Here is a 21,221-nt window from a genome sequence, read left to right as displayed (position 1 = left end):
CTAGGTAGCGCCTTGGTAAGAAGATCTGTTAAGTTGTTAGCAGATTAACATATATGATGGTAATTACCCCATTTTTTTTTATCAATTCTTTGATATAATCATGCCTTAGACTAACATATCTAGATTTTCCATTATAAATTTCACTATAAGCTCTAAACATAATAGCTTCACTATCACAGTACAAAGAAATGACTATCATTGGTTGTGGCCACAACTCTATATCCATTAATAAATTTCTTAACCATTCAACTTTCTTGCCTATTGCAGCTAAAGCTATAAATTCAGATTCCATAGTTGAATGTGAAATGCAAGTTTGTTGCTTGGATGCCCAGCTAATTGCACCACCTTTAAGGGTAAACATCCATCCTGAAATGGATTTATTATCATTTATACTAGTGATCCAACTTACATCTGAATATCCTTCCAAAACAGTTGGATCTCTAGAATAAAATAAGCCAAAATCTTTAGTTCTTTTAAGATAACTTAGAACTCTTCCTATGACTTTTCAATGACTTAAGCTTACTTGTATATCTTGATAATTTACAAATAGCAAAAGCTATATCTGGCCTAGTATAATGCATAGCATATATAATACTTCCAATAGCACTAGCATATTCAAGTTGTGCAATTATATAACTTTAATTTTTTATTAATTTTAGATTTGTATCATATAGAGTATTTGTTTCTTTTATATTGAGATACTTAAACTTATTAAGCAATTTTTCAATATAATAACTTTGATTAAGAATGAAACCCTTATTATATCTCGTAACTTTAATTCCCAAAATGGCATCAACTTCATTTAAATCTTTCATTTTGAAATTAAAAATTAGATACATTTTGGTTTCATTTATGACAATCATATTAGTACTAAAAATTAGCATATCATTCACATAAAGACATACTATAACTCCATATTCTTTAATAAATTTTAAGTAAATGCATTTATCTGCTCCATTATGTTTAAAACCATTGGCTACTATGATTGAATCAAACTTTTCATACCATTTGTTTAGGAGGTTGCTTTAGCCCATAAAATGACTTAATTAATTTACAAACTTTATTATCACTACCTGGAAGAATAAAACTTTTTGGTTGTTCAATTTGTATTTCTTCATTTAAGTCACCATTTAAAAAGGCTGTCTTAACATCCATTTGATGCACATGTAGTTTATAAATGGAAGCCAAAGCTACAAGAACTCTAATGGATGTTATTCTAGCTACTGGAGCATATATATCAAAATAATCTATGCCTTCTTTTTGTTTAAAACCTTTTGCAACTAATCTTGCTTTAAAAGTTTATACAAAACCATCTGTATTATATTTATTTCTAAACACCTATTTACATCCTATAGGTTTAGAACCTGGAGGTAAATCTATCAAGACCCATGTATTATTAGATATGATTGAGTCAATTTCATCATTAATAGCTTCTTTCCAAAAAGCAACATCTATTGAAGTCATAACTTCATTAAATGTTTTAGGATCTTCATCTACATTTAGTAGAATTGATATTTTTTTAAGTACTTTGGTTCTATTTCTTTCTACTAGAAATACTATAGAATCTAGAAAAACAAATTCAAAAGGTAAAATATTCTCTTTTCTAGTTCTTTTGTTCATTCTAATTTCAATAGAATCATTACTTTCTTTTCTTTTATTTTCAATCTTAGGAATGATTTCAATTTGTTCCTCCATATCAATTTTAGTATCACATATAAACTTATTTTCAAAAAATTTTACATGAATAGATTCGACAATAACATTAGTATTTAAATCAAGAAGTCTATATGCTTTTGAATTTTATGCAGAATTTTGTGCATAACCAACAAAAATACATTTAACACCTCTAGATCCTAATTTTGATTTATAAGGATGAGGTATTTTATAAAAGGCAATGCACCCCCACACTTTAAAATAATCCAAATTTGATTTTCTGCCACGATTCCAAAGTTCATATGGTCTCTTTAAGAATTTCTTTGAAAGAATTCTATTATGTATGTGGCATGTTGTTAAAAGTGCTTTTCTCTAAAGATTTAAAGGTAATTTAGCATTTAACAACATATTATTTATCATATCAACTAAGGTTTTATTTTTTTTTCGACTAAACTATTTTATTAGGGTGCATAAGGGGCTGTCTTTTGATGAATAATTTTATTATCTTCATAAAAAAGAGAAATTGAATCTAAAAAATATTCGTCACCCCTATCAGTTCAAAGAATTTTGATTTTTTTCTCCTTTTAATTTTTAACAACTTATTTATATTATATGAATTTATCAAAAGCTTCATCTTTTATTCTCATTAGATACACAAAAATATAATGAGAACTATCATCTATAAATATTATAAAATATCTTTTTATTCCCCTTGTTAATAAATCATTTAACTTACAAATATCAGAATGTACAAGTTCTAATAGTTATGTATTTCTTTCAGCTTTAGAAAAAGGTTTCTTAGTCATTTTTTTTACACAGATTTCACATTTAATGTCATAATTTTTTTGGTCTGTTATATAGCCATGCTTAGTCATATGATTTATATATTGATAATTTAAATATCCTAATCTAGCATGCCATAAAGAAGAAGAATGCTCAACAATATAAGTAGAAACATTATTTATTTCATCAATGCTTAGTTTAAACATACCATCATTGAAATATTTTTTTCCAATAAATACATCATTTTTGAAGACTATAACTTTATCAGACTTTAGTGCAATCTTAAAGCCTTTCTTACATAATAGATTTGTAGATACAAGGTTCTTTGTAATCTCAGGAACATGAAAAATATTAAGTAAAGTTAGTTTCTGTCATAAGGTGAATTGCAATTCAACCGTTCCTTTTTCAATCACTTTGGCAGGAACATGATTTTTCATATTGCATTCTTTGTAAGTCTTGAACTTTTTTTGTTATTGCAAACATGAATTATTGCACTAGAATCTACCCACCAATCAAATGAATTATTTGCAGTAGCCATATGAACTTCGGTGATCATTCCAATTTACATGTTAATCACCATTGCAACAAGTTCATTAATTTCTTGCTTAACCATATTTGCCTTGTTTTCAGAACTAGAATCAATCTTAATTTCAGCATTTTTAAATTTGCAATCTTTAATCAAATGTCCTTTCTTTCTATAATGGAAACACATTTTATTATTGTTAAATTTGAATTTCTTAAATCCATTCTTCTTGACTTTAAAATTGTTTTGAAATTTACCAGAAGACTTGTGAGTTTTTTAAAAATTTTGTCCACTCACATAATTCACATTGGAACCTTCAAGAAATAGTGCATCTCTTGCATGATTTTTTGTTTCAATTTGTAAGTGAGTCTGAAATTCTTCAATAGTGAAAGTATCTGTTAAATGTAAAACTTTCTTCCTATATCCATTTCATGAAGGAGGAAGTTTTGACAAAATAGCTCTAACTTGAAGTGAATCAGGAACCTTAATTTTTAGCTCACTTAATTTAGAAACCAAAATTTACAACTCTTGCACTTGGTCCATGATTTATTTATCATCAGTTATTGAAAATTCAAAGAATTTCAAAGCAAAAAACTTATTCGTACCTTTCTTTTTGTTCATGTATTCCTGTTCAAGAGTAGTCCATATATCTTTTGATGTTTTCATATTTCTGTATAAGTCATATAGACGGTTAGATAATGAATTAAAAATATAACATCGACAGACTAATTCATTTTCTTCACGTTTACTTCTTATTGCCTTAATAGCATTAGAATCTTCAGGAGTTGATTTTGGAATTGGTTCCAAATTTGGATCAAGTACATAAAACATCTTCAATGATGTCAATAAAAAAATCATTTTGTCCTTCCACCTAGTGTAGTTTGATCCCTTAAAATGATCAAGTCTGATTACATCTTAATTTTGAAAATGAACTTTCATGCTTGATTCTAAATCCATAGCAACAATAAGGACAATAGTAGATGTAGTATCCATAATTGCTTTTAAATTGTTAGTAAATTTAAGAAAAACAAAAATAGTAAAAAAAAAAGAAAATATGACTTTGAGGCGTGAATAATACTATCTTAAAGGCAATTATACTTATAGGATACAATAACAGCCTTAAAACTCTCTAAATCAAAAATAATAAAATTGGTCAGGCAGAAAGATCTATTTATAATAAATAAACAGTCATCAATCAAGGTAATTCAAAAAGTCATAACATTTTGTATAGTCATATTTTATTGTTTAAATAAATTTTATTTAAACAATTATGTTTTTCACTGTTCAAACATATTTATTTAGAATCAATAATATTTTGAAATAAATAATAGTAATAATAATAATAATAATAATAATAAAAGATTTAAAAATTAAATATATTTATCAAACAAATCAAAGTACCCAAAATACCTATCTTTGACTTTTTATCAGACCCACTAAAAAAACTTTTAGTAAGCTCAAATAACTTAGACATATTTCAATACTTAACTTAATTACTTAAATAATATAAATAATTTTTTTACAATAATATATAAATAATCTTTCTATTCAATATATAATATATCACATTTTAAATTATCAATAACTATAAATTAAGCACGTTAATAATTTAACGTCTTTCAAAAAAAAAATGCAGTAATGGTTTAATAAATATTCGTAGTACAACTAATTGTTATGTCAGGGTTTTTTCCATTTCCCTCCGGAGATCTCATGGTTGTCACTTCCAAGGTTATTCTCCAATACAATGACAGAAATCTGATACTATTTTCTTTCTTTTTCAGTTCTTTTCTGCGTGTAAGAGAGAGACATTGACATATTGTTTAATATGGCAACTAGAAAATATAGTAGTAATGAATTTTCTCAGCTTTAGGATAAGGTATGAACATACAAACGGTGAAAACAGAGAAAATGGACCCATGTTGTCCCTAGGAGAGGCAACAGGTAGGCTAAGTCCCACTTGAAACCTGCATGCCTGATGAAAACAGAGAAAAATGGACCCATGTTGTCCCCAGGAGAGGCAACAGGTAGGCCAAGTCTCATTGGGATTGAAACCTACATGCCTTCACATACAGTTATCTCCAATACATTCTTGGTCTGTTCATTTCTCCCACATACCACATGACTTTGTTTCAACATTTAAAATTCTATCTTCCCATGCTTCCCCCATGTAAATGCCTCTATTACCTTAATCCTTCCTCACCACCTTTCTTTCCGGTTCATTCGTTTTAGCCTCCTTATTCCTTTCCCATCTCTCCCTAAAAGTTCAAAGCTTGAGTAATCTAAACAAGATGGCTATTAAGAAATTAAACAAACTACCTCAAACGGCAGCTATCAAACAGATTCTGGGAAGGTGCTCTAGTGTTGGCAAGAAACAAGGTTACGATGATGGAGGAAGCCTTCCGGATGATGTACATAAAGCCCATTTTGTTGTCTATGTTGGAGAAAACAGAAGCAGATGCATAATCCCAATATCATCGTTGGCTCACCCTGAGTTTCGGAGTTTGCTTCAAAGAGCTGAAGAGGAGTTTGGGTTTAACCACGACATGGGCCTTACAATTCCTTGTGAAGAAGTTGTTTTTCCCTCTCTAACAGCCATGATCGGGTGAAAAAACTTTGATAGGGTTTCAGGGGATTGAAGAAAGATATTAAAGTTGCATTGCTTCATTGCAGTCATATATAAACCCTTATGCATGACATGAGTGGTTTTTCTGACTATAACTTAATGAGATTTTCTTCTTCTTAACTATTTACAATTTTTATATTGTTCATGTACCTACGTTTTTCTCTCAAGTGGCACAATATTGCACGTGCTCTTGAGAGTATGCTTAAAAGATTTCATGGGAAAATCCATGTTTTTTTTTAAACTTCAATTCTATCTTTCTTGTTCTCCTTCTACAGTCGTGTACTTATGTTGTCAATAGCTTCAAGATCCTAATAAATGATGAATTTTTAAAACCAGACCAGTAATAATAAGCTAGAAATATACTTAAAACAAATACTAAATGGGGTTAAGATTTTGGAGTTATGTTTCTTCAGCAAGTTGAATACCAGGGCTTGCATTGGCGACAGGCTGGAGCTTGAATTTGAAGTATAACAGATGGAGAAATTACTTTTGGTTGATTCTTTACATCAAACCATCCAAACTTTCTTTTCCCTCTACTTGGGATTGAAAAGATACAAAGCGATTCAAAATGGATAGTCTTTACTTTTATTACTGGCTTATTGATCTATTTGAATGATTAGTAGTTAACCTTTTATGATCTACATCTAAGTTCTAACAGGATTGGATATGCTATATGCCTATATATCTCATTGACATAATGATGCAGAATCGAAAGTTGCCATCTTGAATTCTTTGTTTCACTCTTGATCTTAGCCAAAGCGCTTCCTATTTGCTCAAGCTATAAATAATAAAATAAAGACTCATGACAACATCTACAGCACTGCCTCGCTAAGCTTTTAGACCAAGCAATTTCAATCTGATCCAACTTACTCGGTGATCATACTGCAAAATGATAAGTTAAATCTAGCATGCATTATTACCAGCTTGTTTAGCTATGCAGTAAGAAGACTACTCATAATACAGACTTAACCTAGGGCTGTTAATTCATATAGCCATCTTTAAGAAGTGACATCAGCAGGTTTGGAGTTCAAATCCTAGCATTTGCAGCCCCTTCCCTGTTGTCTGGTTATGACGGAGATAAAGTAAAAAATGGAGCTTCCTTTAGTTATTTGGTGGTTTAGAACCTTTTTAAGTGTTTGTATTATCTGTTCAATTAGGATGTTTATCTTTTGATATGGTTTGACTTTTGATAAGATGGAGGCCTGACACACACAAAAAAAAAAAAGAAAAAGAGTTCAGTGTTTACATTGCTTAATCTCCTTCCTGCTAATCTTGTACTCTTTGCACATGCAATTGGGGTCCACTGTTAGCTAGGTAGGGTTCCTCGAGCAAATTTCTAATTTTTGGTCCCTTGCCATTTAGGCAGTCCAGAAGCAGCTGCTTGCCTGAGCCACTCGCATAAGCAAAACCCTTTTTCTGCTTCTTGACTGGCATTCATGGTGATGGTCTCTCGCATTTGTATCAGTTTTCTGTAATTTGATCTCTTCTAGCCTATATTGGTTAAAAATGGTTGGGAGCTTACCGCCTTTGTGATTCATGTTTGAGACAAAGCTCACATGCCAACTATGACAAGGCGAAGGGATGAATTCTCTTTACAAAAAATGCAAAATTTTAGTGCTTGAACTGCAAATTTGAAGCTGAAGAACACAATTAGTTGCCAGCTCAACTCATCTTGTGTGGGACTAATTGATATTTCATTTGAAATTAATGTTTATACTGTGCTTTGACAGTGAAGTCTCAGATAATGCTAGTCAGTGCCCAGATCGTTTTCAAAGAATGATCTAGGTTCAAACATCAGCTGCGACAGCCATTTTTGTGGATTTGTTTCCATTGATCAAAGAGTGAAATAGCCACCAGCCATTGCCCCCATTGTAATAGATTGAAGATAGACCCGCTTCTGGCTCGCACGTTTGAGTTCCTCCAGCTTCTTTGCTCATGTATGGTAAGTGGTAACAACAGGCTGCCATTTCCCACATGCTTTCTTTTGCAAAGGATTTCAGGTTTGCTTTGAGATGTGTCCTGGTCAGATTGGTTTAATCCTGCATGTGAAATGTTTGTGATTGAAAATTCCGTGATGAACCAAATCTGAGTGCATCTCGTAGCCCACAATGATTTCTATTTTCCTCTTGCTTCATGCCTTATAACGTATGTTCATTTTTTACATGTATTAACATATGATTTATTTTTTGAATATTTATATTTTTTTACATGTATTATCATATGTTCATTTTTTAATTTCGAAAATTATAAGTTAATAAGTTTTTATATTTGATTATTTTTGTTCAAATTATTTTAAACTAGAAATATTTTAGAGAAAATATTTAAGTAAACAAAAGAAAAAATAAAAATAAGAACAAATATAATGCTTAAAAGATTTCATAAATATTTTTTATTTTGGGTACCTGAACAATAGATTCATTGTTTTGGCAGGAAAAAAAATTGGATTTGCTATAATTATAAATAGATTAAAATTTTCGGTAAAGCAAACAAATTTAAATAGAAAATTAGCAAAAAAATTATCTAAAATATTTCTCGTACTAAAATTTTTAGGCTGAAATTAATTGTTAGTAGATTTAATAATTCGTGCATTCATATTATATAAAATATTAAATTTTGTATATTTATATTATATTTTATATGTAATTTACGTGTCATAATATATATAAACATAAAAATATAAAAATATATTTTTTTTATTTTTGTTAAATTTATATATAATTATTATTAAAATTTTAAATTATATTATTTTTATATTTTATTTTTATATCATATATATATATATATATCATGTCATTATAACGAATTTTAAATTGATAGAATTAATTTTCGGTCTCAAAAAACTTTTAAATCTGTCTGTCCAATAATAATTGGGCCAAAAGGGAATTTTTTGTTGGATCATAGAAACAATCCATAATTTTTCACTTCATTGCTTCCCTTTGTTTTTTTTTAGCCCAAAGCTCACACAACCACGCCCAAAAATCGACCCTAAAAACCCTATGGTCAGGAATCAATATATATATTTGGCCACGCAAACCCTAACCGTCAACACAATTTTGCCCAGCGGCCGTCTCCAGGAGAGAGGTTTTTCGGGGTCGCACACAATTTCGCCGAATGGGTCGTGTCATCCGAGCTCAACGTAAGGGTGCTGGTTCTGTCTTCAAGGCCCACACCCACCACCGCAAGGGTCCGGCGCGTTTCCGCAGCCTCGACTTCGGTGAACGAAATGGTTACCTTAAAGGTGTCGTCACCGATGTCATCCATGATCCGGGCCGTGGCGCTCCGTTAGCCCGTGTCGTCTTCCGTCACCCTTTCCGTTACAAGAAGCAGAAGGAACTGTTCGTCGCCGCCGAGGGTATGTACACCGGACAGTTCGTGTACTGTGGTAAGAAGGCTACTCTTATGGTCGGAAATGTATTGCCTCTTAGATCTATCCCTGAAGGAGCTGTCGTTTGTAACGTCGAGCATCATGTCGGTGATCGTGGGGTTTTCGCTCGGGCTTCGGGTGATTATGCTATTGTTATTAGTCACAATCCTGATAATGACACCACCAGGTCTCTGATTCTGACTCTGTTTTAATTTTGATTTGAATCTGTTTTATACGTGATTGTTCTTTGGATCTATTATTGACCATTTTTTATATTGCTTAGCCTATTTATATATTTTGCTACAACTGCCAGTCTAAAACACATACGATGACACAACACTAACACGAAGCTGATAAAGCTGACGTGGTATAAAAATTTTGCAATAACTATATATAAGTATCACAAAACTGAAAAAATACATTTCATGCTTTAGTGTCAATTGAATAATGACACGTAATTTTCATGTAAAACACGACAGAAATACACGAATTTCAGTATTTTATATGATATGAATATATGAATCATCAGGTCTAATTTTGCTAAAATCTGGGGCTTACTATTGATATCTATGCTTAAACCTATATTTAATTTACGAGTAAGAACATTCATTTAATTGGTGGATGCAAAGAGTTGTGAATTGATGGAATGTAATATGAAATAGCAACTCTTAAGCACAAGGATGAGTCACTTTAGTTTGACATCCACTGGCCTTTACATGTAAAATTTCATTATTTTATCTGTTTACTTGACTGTTGCTGGCACTTACATGTGAAATTTTGTTTTATCTTATTGATTTATACTGCTCCTACGATAAATTTTTATTAATCCTTGAAAGTGTGTGGATAGTGATTAATTATAGATGAACATGGTTGGGGAAGTTTGGATTAATTAGTTGTTTCGGTAATGAAGTTTTTGGAGTGTAATTTTACAGGATCAAGCTTCCATCTGGTGCCAAGAAGATTGTTCCAAGTGGCTGTCGTGCCATGATTGGCCAGGTTGCTGGAGGTGGTAGGACTGAGAAGCCTCTTCTTAAGGCTGGTAATGCTTACCACAAGTTTAAGGTGAAGAGGAACTGCTGGCCTAAGGTCCGTGGTGTGGCTATGAACCCAGTCGAGCATCCCCACGGAGGTGGTAACCATCAACACATTGGTCATGCTAGTACTGTTAGGCGTGATGCTCCTCCTGGGCAAAAGGTTGGTCTTATTGCCGCAAGGAGGACTGGTAGGCTCAGAGGACAAGCAGCAGCTACTGCTGCTAAGGCTGATAAGGCTTAAGCATAGGATATGACTTGTTGTTTTAGTTCTTTTGGCCTTTATATTTACATTCAAGAGTATTAAGCACATTTATGCTAGAAATTTTGTTTGAATTTTCAGATTATGTCTCTGTTTGGAGTTCTTGAGGGATGTTTATGTATTCAAATTGGATTTCACTCAATGTTTCTGAGCTTGTTCTATCTGTAGCTTTACACGCCGATTTCCATAATAGTCGGATTGGAACTTAGTTGGGTGGTTAGGGTGTTGGGGAATCTGTCCTGTAACTCTCCAAGAAGTAAGGCAGACATGGCTGGCAATGACATATTTGGAGAGTAGAGAATGTTTCTTATTAGCCAATTATCTGTTTCTGTGGTTGATTTGTTATTTGCTTGGTAGCTGATCTTGACTGGCCATTACCCAAAACATAACCTGATAAATCTGCTACATCAAAGAATTCAAGGTTAAAGAATAAACAAAAGTATACATTAAATCCTAAGCTATGTATGTATGTATGTACATAGTCAATTAAGAATTTGATCTTGGGTTAGATTGAGAAATAGAATCATCTGATTTGATTCGTTCTCAATAATCATGAGATAATGTTAGAGTGATTTTTTTGTAGATGGATGCTCCTACTGCACTCGTAGGATAAGAACTAATTATGTAGGATCGAGAATTTAAATATTGTATACGTTATCAATCCGATTTTTTGTATAAAACTTATTGTAGTAACGAACTTGTAAAATAGATCTCTTTATTATAAAAGTTTTATAGAGCTAAGAATGAAGAATTTGGCATTGGTTTCCGGTGCTTTAACGTTGGCTTCATGAAATTGAATTTTTATATTCTTAGATAATTAAACTGAATTTTTCGACCAATGAAAGAAAGCCACGTCATAATACAAATAGACGACTTTCTCTCTTCCTTAACACTTGAAAATCCCCTCAGCTTCGGCTTCACTGGAACAACTGTTTGTTTGTTTGTTTTGTTATTTTTTTTATAATTCCTTTGCGGTTTCTCAAAAGCTGCGAAGATAGATTCGGATCGTAAGAGGAAGAAACCTTCGATCTCATCAGCAGATCGAACGGCGGCGGCGGAGAGACATAAAGATAAAAACCACCACCATCACCCCAAGAAGAAGAGCAAGATGTCATCGTCAACGGCGGCCAATCAAGTGATGGCATCTCACATACTGATCAAGCACCAAGGCTCACGCCGCAAGGCTTCTTGGAAGGATCCAGATGGCCGCGTCATTTCCAACACCACCCGAGACACCGCTGTCTCTCAGCTCAAAGCCCTTCGTAACGACATCGTTTCGGGCAAGGCTAAGTTCGACGAGGTTGCCTCCCGCTACTCCGATTGCAGCTCCGCTAAACGCGGCGGCGATCTCGGTAATTTTAAAGATTTTGCTGATTTAGTTTTAAATGCGAGAATAGAGGGCTCTGATTCGGAACTCTAGTTTTTATTTAATTGAGTTCTATTTGCTGTTTGGTTGCTTAGAAACTTTTCAGAAGCTGAATTATGGAGGAAAGGAAGATGCTTTGAGTTAATTAAAGGATTCAAAAGATAATCCCAATTGAGTCATATAGTTATGGATTTGTTAAATGGGCACTTTGGTTGCAACTAGGGTTTGGAATACGTTGCAAAAACACATCTTTGAGTTGAATTGGAATTAGGGTTTCGAGTGTTAAAGATATTAAAATTTTGGGATTCCCTGCAATTGGAGCTGTAATAGTCAACTTTGTTTACTCAACAGGTTGTTGCTGCGTGTCATTCATTGGCTTAAGAGATATCCAATATGTTAATAAGTCTAGTTTTGTTGATTAGTTTGCTTCTGTGATTGTGTATTACTTTAAAGGAGTAAAGTCTTCTCCGTTTCAATGGCTGTGTTTTGCTTTGCAATTCAAGATTTTAACCTGGCAAACCAAATTACCTGAACCTTTTAGTATTTTGCAGGATTGCTCTGTTTTGACAATTGAGATATAGCATTTTATTTTACTTTAAAACACATAGAAGCTTAGAATTTGACAAAAGCCCTTTACATCTAAATTTTTTTGTCTGTTATCTGCTTTCATATTCTTTCTCATGGAGATAATATTTCAGCAATTGTCTTACTAGGTTAAAGAAATAATGATAAAAACAGATATTTATACATATATAAAATTAGATAGTTTAAAATTTCCCAATTAACTCTTTTTAATTCTTATCCCTAATGGAGTTTTGACTATAGGGTTTGTTCCTAAGGTTCCAAGGCGAACTATGGGAAGCTAGCCTATTATTCAATTATAGGACATTTTACAATTATTGTCATTTTATATCATTTTTATGTCATTATTGACATTGAATGCCGTTTTTTTTTTTTTGGGGGGGGGGGGGGGGGTGCAACTACTGCTGTAATTTTCTTTCCATCCTACAAGTAACATGCCTCAGTTCTGATTATTGTTCAATGCCGATGATCTTGCATTAGTATGTACCAGCATTACAAGCCATAATCCAAACAAAACCTTATATAATTTTTTTTTTTTTTTTGCAGGTTCTTTTGGTCGAGGCCGGATGCAAAAGCCATTCGAGGAGGCTACATATGGTCTTAAGGTTGGTGAAATAAGTGACATTGTGGATACTGATAGCGGGGTTCACATCATCATGAGAACCGGTTGATTATGGTGATGATGCACGTGGATGTATTGAGCAATTAGTTCGGTGTTTTGGGAAAATTTATCCAAGAATTTTCTGAAATTACTTTCGAATGGCTAATTTTATTGGAGTGTTATTTTACACTTAACAAATGACCTTTTAAATTCTTGGGACTAGTTGGTTGGTGAGGCATTTAATTTTAGAACCATTTTGGTTGTGGTGTGACATTGTCTGCTTGATTTATAATGGCACCCTTTGGTTAAAACATATCTCCCCCACCCCCTCCCCTTCCTCGCAACCAATTATTCTATGTTTCAATAATTCTATACATTACTAAGTTCGTTTCATGTCGGAACTGCCCTGCTCAAATGATGGATGATTGTTCGATTTTGGCATAAAGAAAAAAGTGGAAAACACTATGGTGCAAAGTCGATTCATATTAATACTTGAAAGTTTTGAATGAGTTTTTCTATATTTGAAATTTCATTCCATTTCTTTTCTACCTGATTTGAAACAATTTTCCTAAACTACCAAACAATTTTCAATTAACTATGTATGACAAAACTTCAATCGAACTCTCCTCGGAGACCTGCCAAACGGTAAGTATCTATTCTGGAGAAAAGTAACCCTAATGGAAAAGGAGTGAATTTAAACCATACTTCTTATATCCTTCCTGTAATTTACGGACCTAATTTCATTCTCTTAGCACTCGAAGATTCCAACATTCCGGCAGTTGTAAACTGAAATGACTTGTCATGCAGGTAAAGGCAATTGGACCCCTGACGGCAACCCTTTGGACTGTTAAAATACATGCAAGGTATTGGAGACTTGGTTTTCAATGCCACAGGTTTTAAGTTCTGTACCAGATTCAGGTTTAAGTTGTGATTAAAATGACTTACAGTTTGTGAGATATCATGCACTTTAGCCTCTTGCTTTTCTCTTCCATGTTCCCTAATCAAGTTCTTAAAATAGTTAGTATCCTTCACAGGGTTGGCTTCCATTTCAGCAACAGCCAGACCAGCATTTCGTTGCATGGATGTTGAACTAATAGCTGGCTGCACATTCTGAACAGAGTTTGGCTGAACAGGCATAATACAAAGAGCTGGTTGCAACTGGTTCAAGGTGGAGTAAGGATTACCATTTGCTGCCCTATGTCCTGAAATCGTATTTATATTCGTACCGGATAAGGGAACTGACGACTCAACTCTCATGGGCATAGAAACGGAAACGATGTCTGCTCTGGAATCTGGAATACTTAATGTAGGATGGAACTCTTTCACTAAATGGTTCGAGTTTCTGTTAGCTGGCATTGGTGATGAAATTGTAGCAGGTTTTAGGCAAGGCAAAGAGGTTGTTCCTCTTTCTGGCTCTGAAGTATATACAGGTTTACTTACCACATTGCCATTGGCAGCAGCATTAATTAATTGCTCAACCATCTTTGGATCACAAAAGATTTTAACGAGCAAATCAGTGTCGATCAAACTCCCCTGCTCTTTGATTTTAATGAATGCAGTTAAGATGGCCAAAGCAGCTATAATTACATCAGAGCTTACATCAGGTAACATGTCAACGACAGGTGACTCAGCAGCAGAACTAGGATGAGTTCCAGATACTGAGAGACCTGGGGGCATTAGCAATGCTGCTGTCTCAGAGTTAGATGGAGCTTTGGGTTGAGCAGCAAAATCTGATACATCAGCACCCTCCTCATCTTCAATTGGAGTTAGAGGAACAAGAGGAATTTGGCTATCATCATAAGGTTCCACTTCTACATCCAGGGAAACAGAGGGACTACAAAAATGGATGATAAAGACTCAGTCAGATAAAGATTTAAGGGGAATTACTAGAGGTATATAGAAGTAAGGATGAAATTACACCTAGGAGGAATGACAGAAAGGCAAGGATAAACTGTTTCAAGCACTCTCATTTCCCGCAGCTTTTGAGCCTCTACCTCCTCGCTCTCTTCACCAGCTGCAACATGCCAGTTAAAATTCAAGACAAACTGTTTAAATGTGAAAAAAGCAAAAGGTTAGATTTCTAGACCAATTCAATACAGACGATAATATTAAATGCTAGAAGTTTATATAATAAGGTTCCAAAGACTAAAATTCTCTCTCACTAGTAGGGAACTAAAACTATATAAAAACTAAAGATCTTTTCAAATCAATAAAACATTGAAACAAAAGAACAGATATATCTGATTACTTTTGGAGGACATGTCCATTGGACACTAGGCATCTCAGCTAGATCATACTTCAATCGATTACCACCTTCAAACCTAGGGAGAAGGTCATTAGCACACATGACATTGGGATGCAATAACCTTGATGTTTTTGCTTGAAGAGTAGCTTGATGTTCACCGACTTTTGAAGGGCATTCCTCTCCCATAAACAACTTTGCCTGAGACAATACCCTGAATTAGTCCACTTTAGCCAGTTAATAATTATTAAATCATCTAAATACGTACACAAATCATCTGGTTATCATTTTTCTTAAATAGTTTCCCACATAAAAGCCAATCCTACAGCCCATTAGGCATCAAATCAAATTTATGGAGTGCCTGCCACAAGCAGCACCATATGAAATGCAGAGCAGAAAATGAGAAGATAATTTCCAAAGAAAATATTAGCTACCAACAAGAATTCTTTAGGCAAAAGATGAATATAGTGAATATCAATAATGAAATGATTTAACTCAGCACCTAAACTGTCTAAACTCATACAAACATTTACCGAACTTGTCTGCCATCTATACAGGCATGACAGGGATTAGCAGAATGAAAATACCTGCAGGATCCTAAATTGTTTAGAATCAACCCACTATACCATTTTCCTGTTAGCACTCTCAACTCAACTTATAGATACATCATAAATTCAGTGCATTTCTATATAACTTTTAAAGAAAGATTGCATCCATCTTATACTATATCCAAAGCTGGTATGAAACTAGATACCTCAAATCTATTGCTAAGCAAAAACTAATTTCTTTAGCATTGTACCCTCATTAGCCTCATTATGATCATTGGTCACAATTAGTGCTAGAAAACTTGCCCTAGTAGCAAAACATCAACTTTACTGAGCCTTGAATACTTTCCTATATAATTTTGTGCTCAATATTTTGTATCTTATAACTCGTTTATCTTTACTAAGTGAGACTACAACTTTAAGATTTTGATATTAACAGAGTTTCAAATAATCAAGGAAGATGAAAATCAAGATAAATTTTTTATGAAATAATGTGTGCTTAACAACATTTTTAATAAGTGAGCATATGAAAAAAAAAGTTTCCCCCTTCTTATATTTAAAGAAAAAAACTTTTATCTCCATTCATCGAGAAGGTATGATACCACTGTTGAAGATTCCAACATTAAATGGAAAATCCCAAGTTGAATCAATAGCAAATTCTTTCTTTTGGACTCAAAATGGCAGCATATTTACTTCTTTAGTTAAAGCTCAGCTTACCAATAATTGAATTTTAAATTTTAATTTTATTCAGAGATGAATGGTTTTTCTCAATTAACTTTCAGTTCTAAAATACCCCATTTCTGTTTTTACTACAATCTCCAGTAATTCTTAGACTTAACAAATTTTAGCACAATTATTTTCTGGGATTAACTTTTTCCCTCTATCACAGTCGTTCAAATAGAAATTTGTTGCATCTATGGATACTGAATCAGTATTACCAGAATCAAATGCTTAAAAGCCCAAAATTATAAATAATATTCCAGTTACAATCAATATAAAAGTCTATCTTAATACTAGTAATAATAATAATATTATCAGATATAAAGAATCAACTACTAATTTCTGATTTTATTTTCTTTAAAGCAGTTGAAAAAGGCAATGAAACCACTAATGATTGATTGAAGATAATAATGGGGACCATACCTGACGAAGATTGACACCTGGAGCCCGAGGAACCCTGTCCGATTTCCTCGATCGCTTCATTTTTTTTATAAAAGCCCAAATCAATGTCGATTCCTTTAACGCTTGAAATTTTATCTCTACTTTAAGTTTCCGATCAAGAACTTAACCCCATTAGCAATTCCGAAACCCTAATCGGAAAACCTAGAAAAAGAAAAAGTAGTGATTTTTCAAGATGGTTTTTTTTCAGGTTTTTGAGATTCGAAAGTTGAGACTCGACTACGCGAAAATTATGTGGAGAAGGACGTGAAAACCCTAGACAGCAGCCTTTTTTATTTATAGGGAAGTGATGATTGTCGTAAAAGGAATTAAATAAATTCGAGATTGAGTCGGTCAAAATCTAAAACTGTTGCGCTGGATTTACTTTGTACGGTGATATACAGCTAGTTCTGGATTTGCATTTCCTATGTGAACTTGGAAATTGGAGTACTGAAACAAAGAATTTAAGTAACGTTCGCGACGTGGCTCTGGCAATTACACAGCTTCAGTTTCGAATTTTTTGGGTAGTAGAATTTTGATAATGTTATCTTATATTATAATAATAGCGTATAAATTAATTAATTTAATAATATAATATCAATCATAAATATTTTATAAATCAAATATATAATTAATATATTTTAATCGATGTTCAAGATTCTATCGTCTTCCTGATTTAACGTTGAGAGCTTGAAATTAATGTTTATCAATAATATCAATTTTAGTTAATTGTAATCGTTATTTAATAGTAATATTATTTTTTGTTATTGTCATTTAACAGTAATATCATTTTTTATTATCATTATTCAATCACAATCGATGATTAATAGTAATATTATTTTTTTCATTATCGTTATTCAATAACGATCATTATTTAATAGTAATATCGATTTTCGTTATCATTATTCAATCGCAATAAAAATATGAATCGTCATTCAAATAAAAACATTACATAATCTCTATAAATAATGATATAATAAAAAAAATATTAAAATCATTATTTATATATATATTTTTAATATATTTATAAAATTTATAGTATATTAATTTTGAATTATAATTAAAATATATGAAAAATTATTTTAGCTTATGAATATAAGATTAAAATATTATAAATTACTCTAAATATCATATATAGATATTATTATATCAAACAATATTTTTTAACTTTATTATGAAAACTTTTTTAAAAAAATTTATAATCATCATTATTTTTATCAAATATTCCTTCCGCTCTTATTTGTTTATTTTGTACTGATTTCAAGAAATTTAAAAAAAAATTTTAATTTTAATATATTTAATATTAAAATTAAAATTTTTCTTATAAAATTAAAGTTTCATAACTTTTAATGTTAAAAATTAAAAATAAATATTTTAAATATTTTTAAAAAATAAAATATAATTTTAAGATATCAAAAATTAAAATTAAAGAAAAAATAAGGGAAAGTGAGAGTTCTTCTAAGTCCAATCACTTCTTACGAAATGTGAAGTGGGCCGGAGCATGAGCCTGCCTCATAACTTTTGACTGATCCGTTTCAGGCCTTTGTTGCCGTGGCCCAATGTTACTCTGAAAGAATATTTATATCTTCTTCATTGACTATTTTGTCCCTAACGCCACCACTCGCTTAAATGCACTGAGAGCACGTCATCTTCCATTTTGCCCATCAAAGTCCACCGTCAAATTTGTTCGAACTCCACAAATGGCAACCGAAAATGACAGTTCCAGGGTCGGATTCGGATCCGGATCTCCCACCGTCAATGGGGACGTTTCTCCTGATCGCAAGATCGCGTTGATCACTGGCATCACCGGTCAAGATGGTTCATACCTGACCGAGTTCCTCCTCAACAAAGGCTACGAAGTACAGGGCTTGATCCGCCGCTCTTCCAACTTCAATACGCAGCGTATCAATCACATCTACATCGACCCGCACAACGCCCACAAGGCTCGGATGAAGCTCCATTACGCTGATCTCACCGACGCTTCCTCGCTTCGTCGTTGGCTCGACATCATCCGACCTGACGAGGTTTACAATCTGGCGGCACAATCCCACGTGGCGGTTTCTTTTGAAATCGCGGATTACACTGCTGACGTGGTGGCTACCGGAGCCCTCCGATTGTTGGAAGCTGTTAGATCCCACATCGCCGCCACGGGTCGGAGCCATATCAAGTATTACCAAGCTGGATCCTCGGAAATGTTCGGATCCACCCCTCCGCCGCAATCTGAAGATTCCCCGTTTCATCCCAGATCTCCATACGCTGCTTCCAAATGCGCAGCGCATTGGTACACTGTGAATTACAGGGAAGCTTACGGGATTTTCGCCTGCAACGGGATTCTGTTTAATCACGAGTCCCCGAGGAGAGGAGAGAACTTCGTGACCCGGAAAATTACTCGGGCCGTTGGAAGGATCAAGATTGGGTTGCAAAGCAAGTTGTTTTTGGGGAATCTGCAAGCTTCGAGGGATTGGGGTTTTGCTGGGGATTACGTAGAAGCTATGTGGATGATGCTGCAACAAGAGAAGCCGGGCGATTACGTGGTGGCAACGGAGGAGTCGCATACGGTGGAGGAGTTTTTGGAAGTGGCATTTGGGTATGTTGGGTTGAACTGGAAAGATCATGTAGTGATTGATAAGAGGTATTTTAGGCCTGCTGAAGTGGATAACCTGAAAGGTGATTCAAGTAAGGCTAGGAAGGTTCTTGGGTGGAAACCCAGAGTTGGGTTTGAGCAATTGGTGAAGATGATGGTTGATGAAGATATTGAGTTGGCTAAGAGGGAGAAAGTGTTGGTTGATGCTGGTTATATGGATGCTCAGCAACAACCTTAATTTAGAGCTTTTTCGATGATATAGTTGGGTTTTAGAAGAGGGTGTTTAACTTTTTTTTTTTTTCTTTTAAGTTTTATTGTGTTTGATTCATTTAATTCCAGGAAGTTCATAATGATGTCACTCTGAATTTTCATTTTGATCCCATCACTTCAGTTTGAAGTAAACAGTTAATGTATGTTTGATCAGAAAATGAAAATTGTTTGTCTTTTGATCTGTTGGTGTCACTAGGTTCGGTTGGCCAATCATGTATTTTGGTATTTGTTGTATCATGTGATGTGTCCGGGCATGCATGGCCAAATAAGCTTTGTGAAAACCAAAATCTTGTTACCTGGATACATTGTCAATGAAGATTTAAATTAGTGATTCCTGATTGTTGCTTTGGAAAAAGATAGTTTTTTTAGAAAATGTTCTAATCTCAACAACTATATCATGTCGGCAGGGGCAACATTCTCTATAATAAGAATCTTAGCAGTTGTCTTGTTCCATAGGCTGCCTTCACATCCAAAAAATTGCTCTGTAATCTGTATTAACAATTTTGCTGGCCCAAATGTTAGTACACTTTGTATCAGACACCATGGTTTAATTCATCTTCTCCTTTCTGAACCAATAGTAAGCAAATAGACAAAGAAGTTAACAGAAACCTTTAGTGAATGCAAAGTCAAGAAAACTTGTATACTGATCTAATGGGACTTAAACTGGGAATGGACGCTCCTTATAGCAATACAATTTAACAGTATATGACTTCATTAAGAAGCAGAGAAAACAGAAATCTGTCTTGCACAAATACCATTGAACCAAATGGATTTCTACTCAGATACCACTCCCTAGGATAAGCTAGTTTACTAATTTCTCTTGGCTCCATGGCTGCCTTGTGGGCTTGATAACCAGTAAAAGCTTTAGCTCAGCCAAGTAAAATGCAATGAAATCACAAGGTTAGATGACGGTAGGATATATTGTGATCTTACCAGCCATGTAACCTCCGTTTCACCATGAATAAAATAGTAAATAACAGGAGCCTAATGTTTGCTAAATGCTTCATGTATAGGATTTGAGTTCTTGGTAAGGAAAAAAAGCACAATCCTTATTTCTTTCAGAAAATTTGAAACATATGGCCATTTTGATTTGAAAACAATAACAAAGACTATCAGTTTCACTTCAAGGGAAAAGGCTTCATCTTTCTGGGGTTATCAACCGGAAAGTCTAGCACATGGCAATGAAGCAAATATTTACACAGGAAGTCACCCCTTAATTGTAATACATTTTCATTACTGTTTCTCTTTAACTGCTTCAAATCACCCTTTAATTGTAACCATTTCACTCTGTTGAAATCACATTATATTCACCTCTTCTTTCGCTCCAATCTGACCAAATTTTTAGGCCAAAAATCATAGGCAATCCCGGGAAATAAAGCCCTAAAATCAATCAGAAAACACACCCTGAAAGGAATTTATAAAAAAAAAAATGAAGCCATGTTTTTCAATGCCTATCCACTGCAGCAGGATTATCCCCATTTTGGCACTAAAAATATCCAGACCAAACAACACTTTGATTTCCTTCCACGTGTACGCCTCCGATAATTCATTGTCCATGTTAGCAATCCTCGTGCCTCGAAATCAATCAATCCTAGATCGACATACCCGTCTGACACAGGCCCCGCCCTCCCTAT

At 33.6% G+C, this 21,221-nt stretch overlaps 3 protein-coding genes and 2 pseudogenes across 7 annotated transcripts; 4 read left to right on the top strand and 1 right to left on the bottom strand.

Moving 5' to 3' along the window:
* Positions 1-4,937: 4,937 nt before the first annotated feature.
* On the top strand, positions 4,938-5,854 carry LOC111300813 (protein SMALL AUXIN UP-REGULATED RNA 12 pseudogene; annotated as a pseudogene).
* Positions 5,855-8,626: 2,772 nt separating this feature from the next.
* On the top strand, positions 8,627-10,381 carry LOC111300093 (large ribosomal subunit protein uL2-like). The gene is made up of 2 exons (XM_022895715.2): positions 8,627-9,133; positions 9,879-10,381. Exons 1-2 carry the CDS (start codon positions 8,694-8,696, stop codon positions 10,219-10,221), a joined length of 783 nt encoding a protein of 260 aa, XP_022751450.1. The 5' UTR covers positions 8,627-8,693; the 3' UTR covers positions 10,222-10,381.
* A 339-nt stretch (positions 10,382-10,720) lies between these two features.
* On the top strand, positions 10,721-13,101 carry LOC111300094 (peptidyl-prolyl cis-trans isomerase Pin1). The gene is made up of 2 exons (XM_022895716.2): positions 10,721-11,591; positions 12,734-13,101. Exons 1-2 carry the CDS (start codon positions 11,348-11,350, stop codon positions 12,856-12,858), a joined length of 369 nt encoding a protein of 122 aa, XP_022751451.2. The 5' UTR covers positions 10,721-11,347; the 3' UTR covers positions 12,859-13,101.
* A 150-nt stretch (positions 13,102-13,251) lies between these two features.
* LOC111300092 (zinc finger CCCH domain-containing protein 6-like) lies at positions 13,252-17,314 on the bottom strand. 4 transcript variants are annotated; one of them, XM_089748012.1, is made up of 5 exons: positions 16,719-17,304; positions 15,299-15,391; positions 15,037-15,231; positions 14,709-14,833; positions 13,252-14,622 (listed from the first exon to the last, which is right to left on the bottom strand). In XM_089748012.1, the coding sequence occupies exons 2-5, from the start codon at positions 15,305-15,307 to the stop codon at positions 13,515-13,517; spliced, it is 1,437 nt and encodes a 478-aa protein (XP_089604138.1). In that variant the 5' UTR covers positions 15,308-15,391; positions 16,719-17,304; the 3' UTR covers positions 13,252-13,514. The 4 variants fall into 4 exon arrangements, with proteins under 4 accessions (XP_089604138.1, XP_022751449.2, XP_022751448.2 ...); XM_022895714.2 differs by lacking the exon at positions 15,299-15,391 and having other exon boundaries at positions 14,709-14,802; positions 16,719-17,314; XM_022895713.2 differs by lacking the exon at positions 15,299-15,391 and having other exon boundaries at positions 15,037-15,244; positions 16,719-17,303.
* A 1,030-nt stretch (positions 17,315-18,344) lies between these two features.
* LOC111300091 (GDP-mannose 4,6 dehydratase 1 pseudogene) lies at positions 18,345-19,918 on the top strand (annotated as a pseudogene). The gene has a single exon (XR_016330090.1). The product of XR_016330090.1 is annotated as a GDP-mannose 4,6 dehydratase 1 pseudogene (transcript).
* Positions 19,919-21,221: the final 1,303 nt, after the last annotated feature.

Source organism: Durio zibethinus, chromosome 18 (assembly GCF_047325235.1).
Source record: "Durio zibethinus cultivar Kanyao isolate XHJ-2024 chromosome 18, ASM4732523v1, whole genome shotgun sequence".
Classification (NCBI taxonomy): Eukaryota; Viridiplantae; Streptophyta; class Magnoliopsida; order Malvales; family Malvaceae; genus Durio; species Durio zibethinus.
Note: the sequence above shows the minus strand (reverse complement) of the source record. Positions and strands in the feature narration are given on the sequence as shown.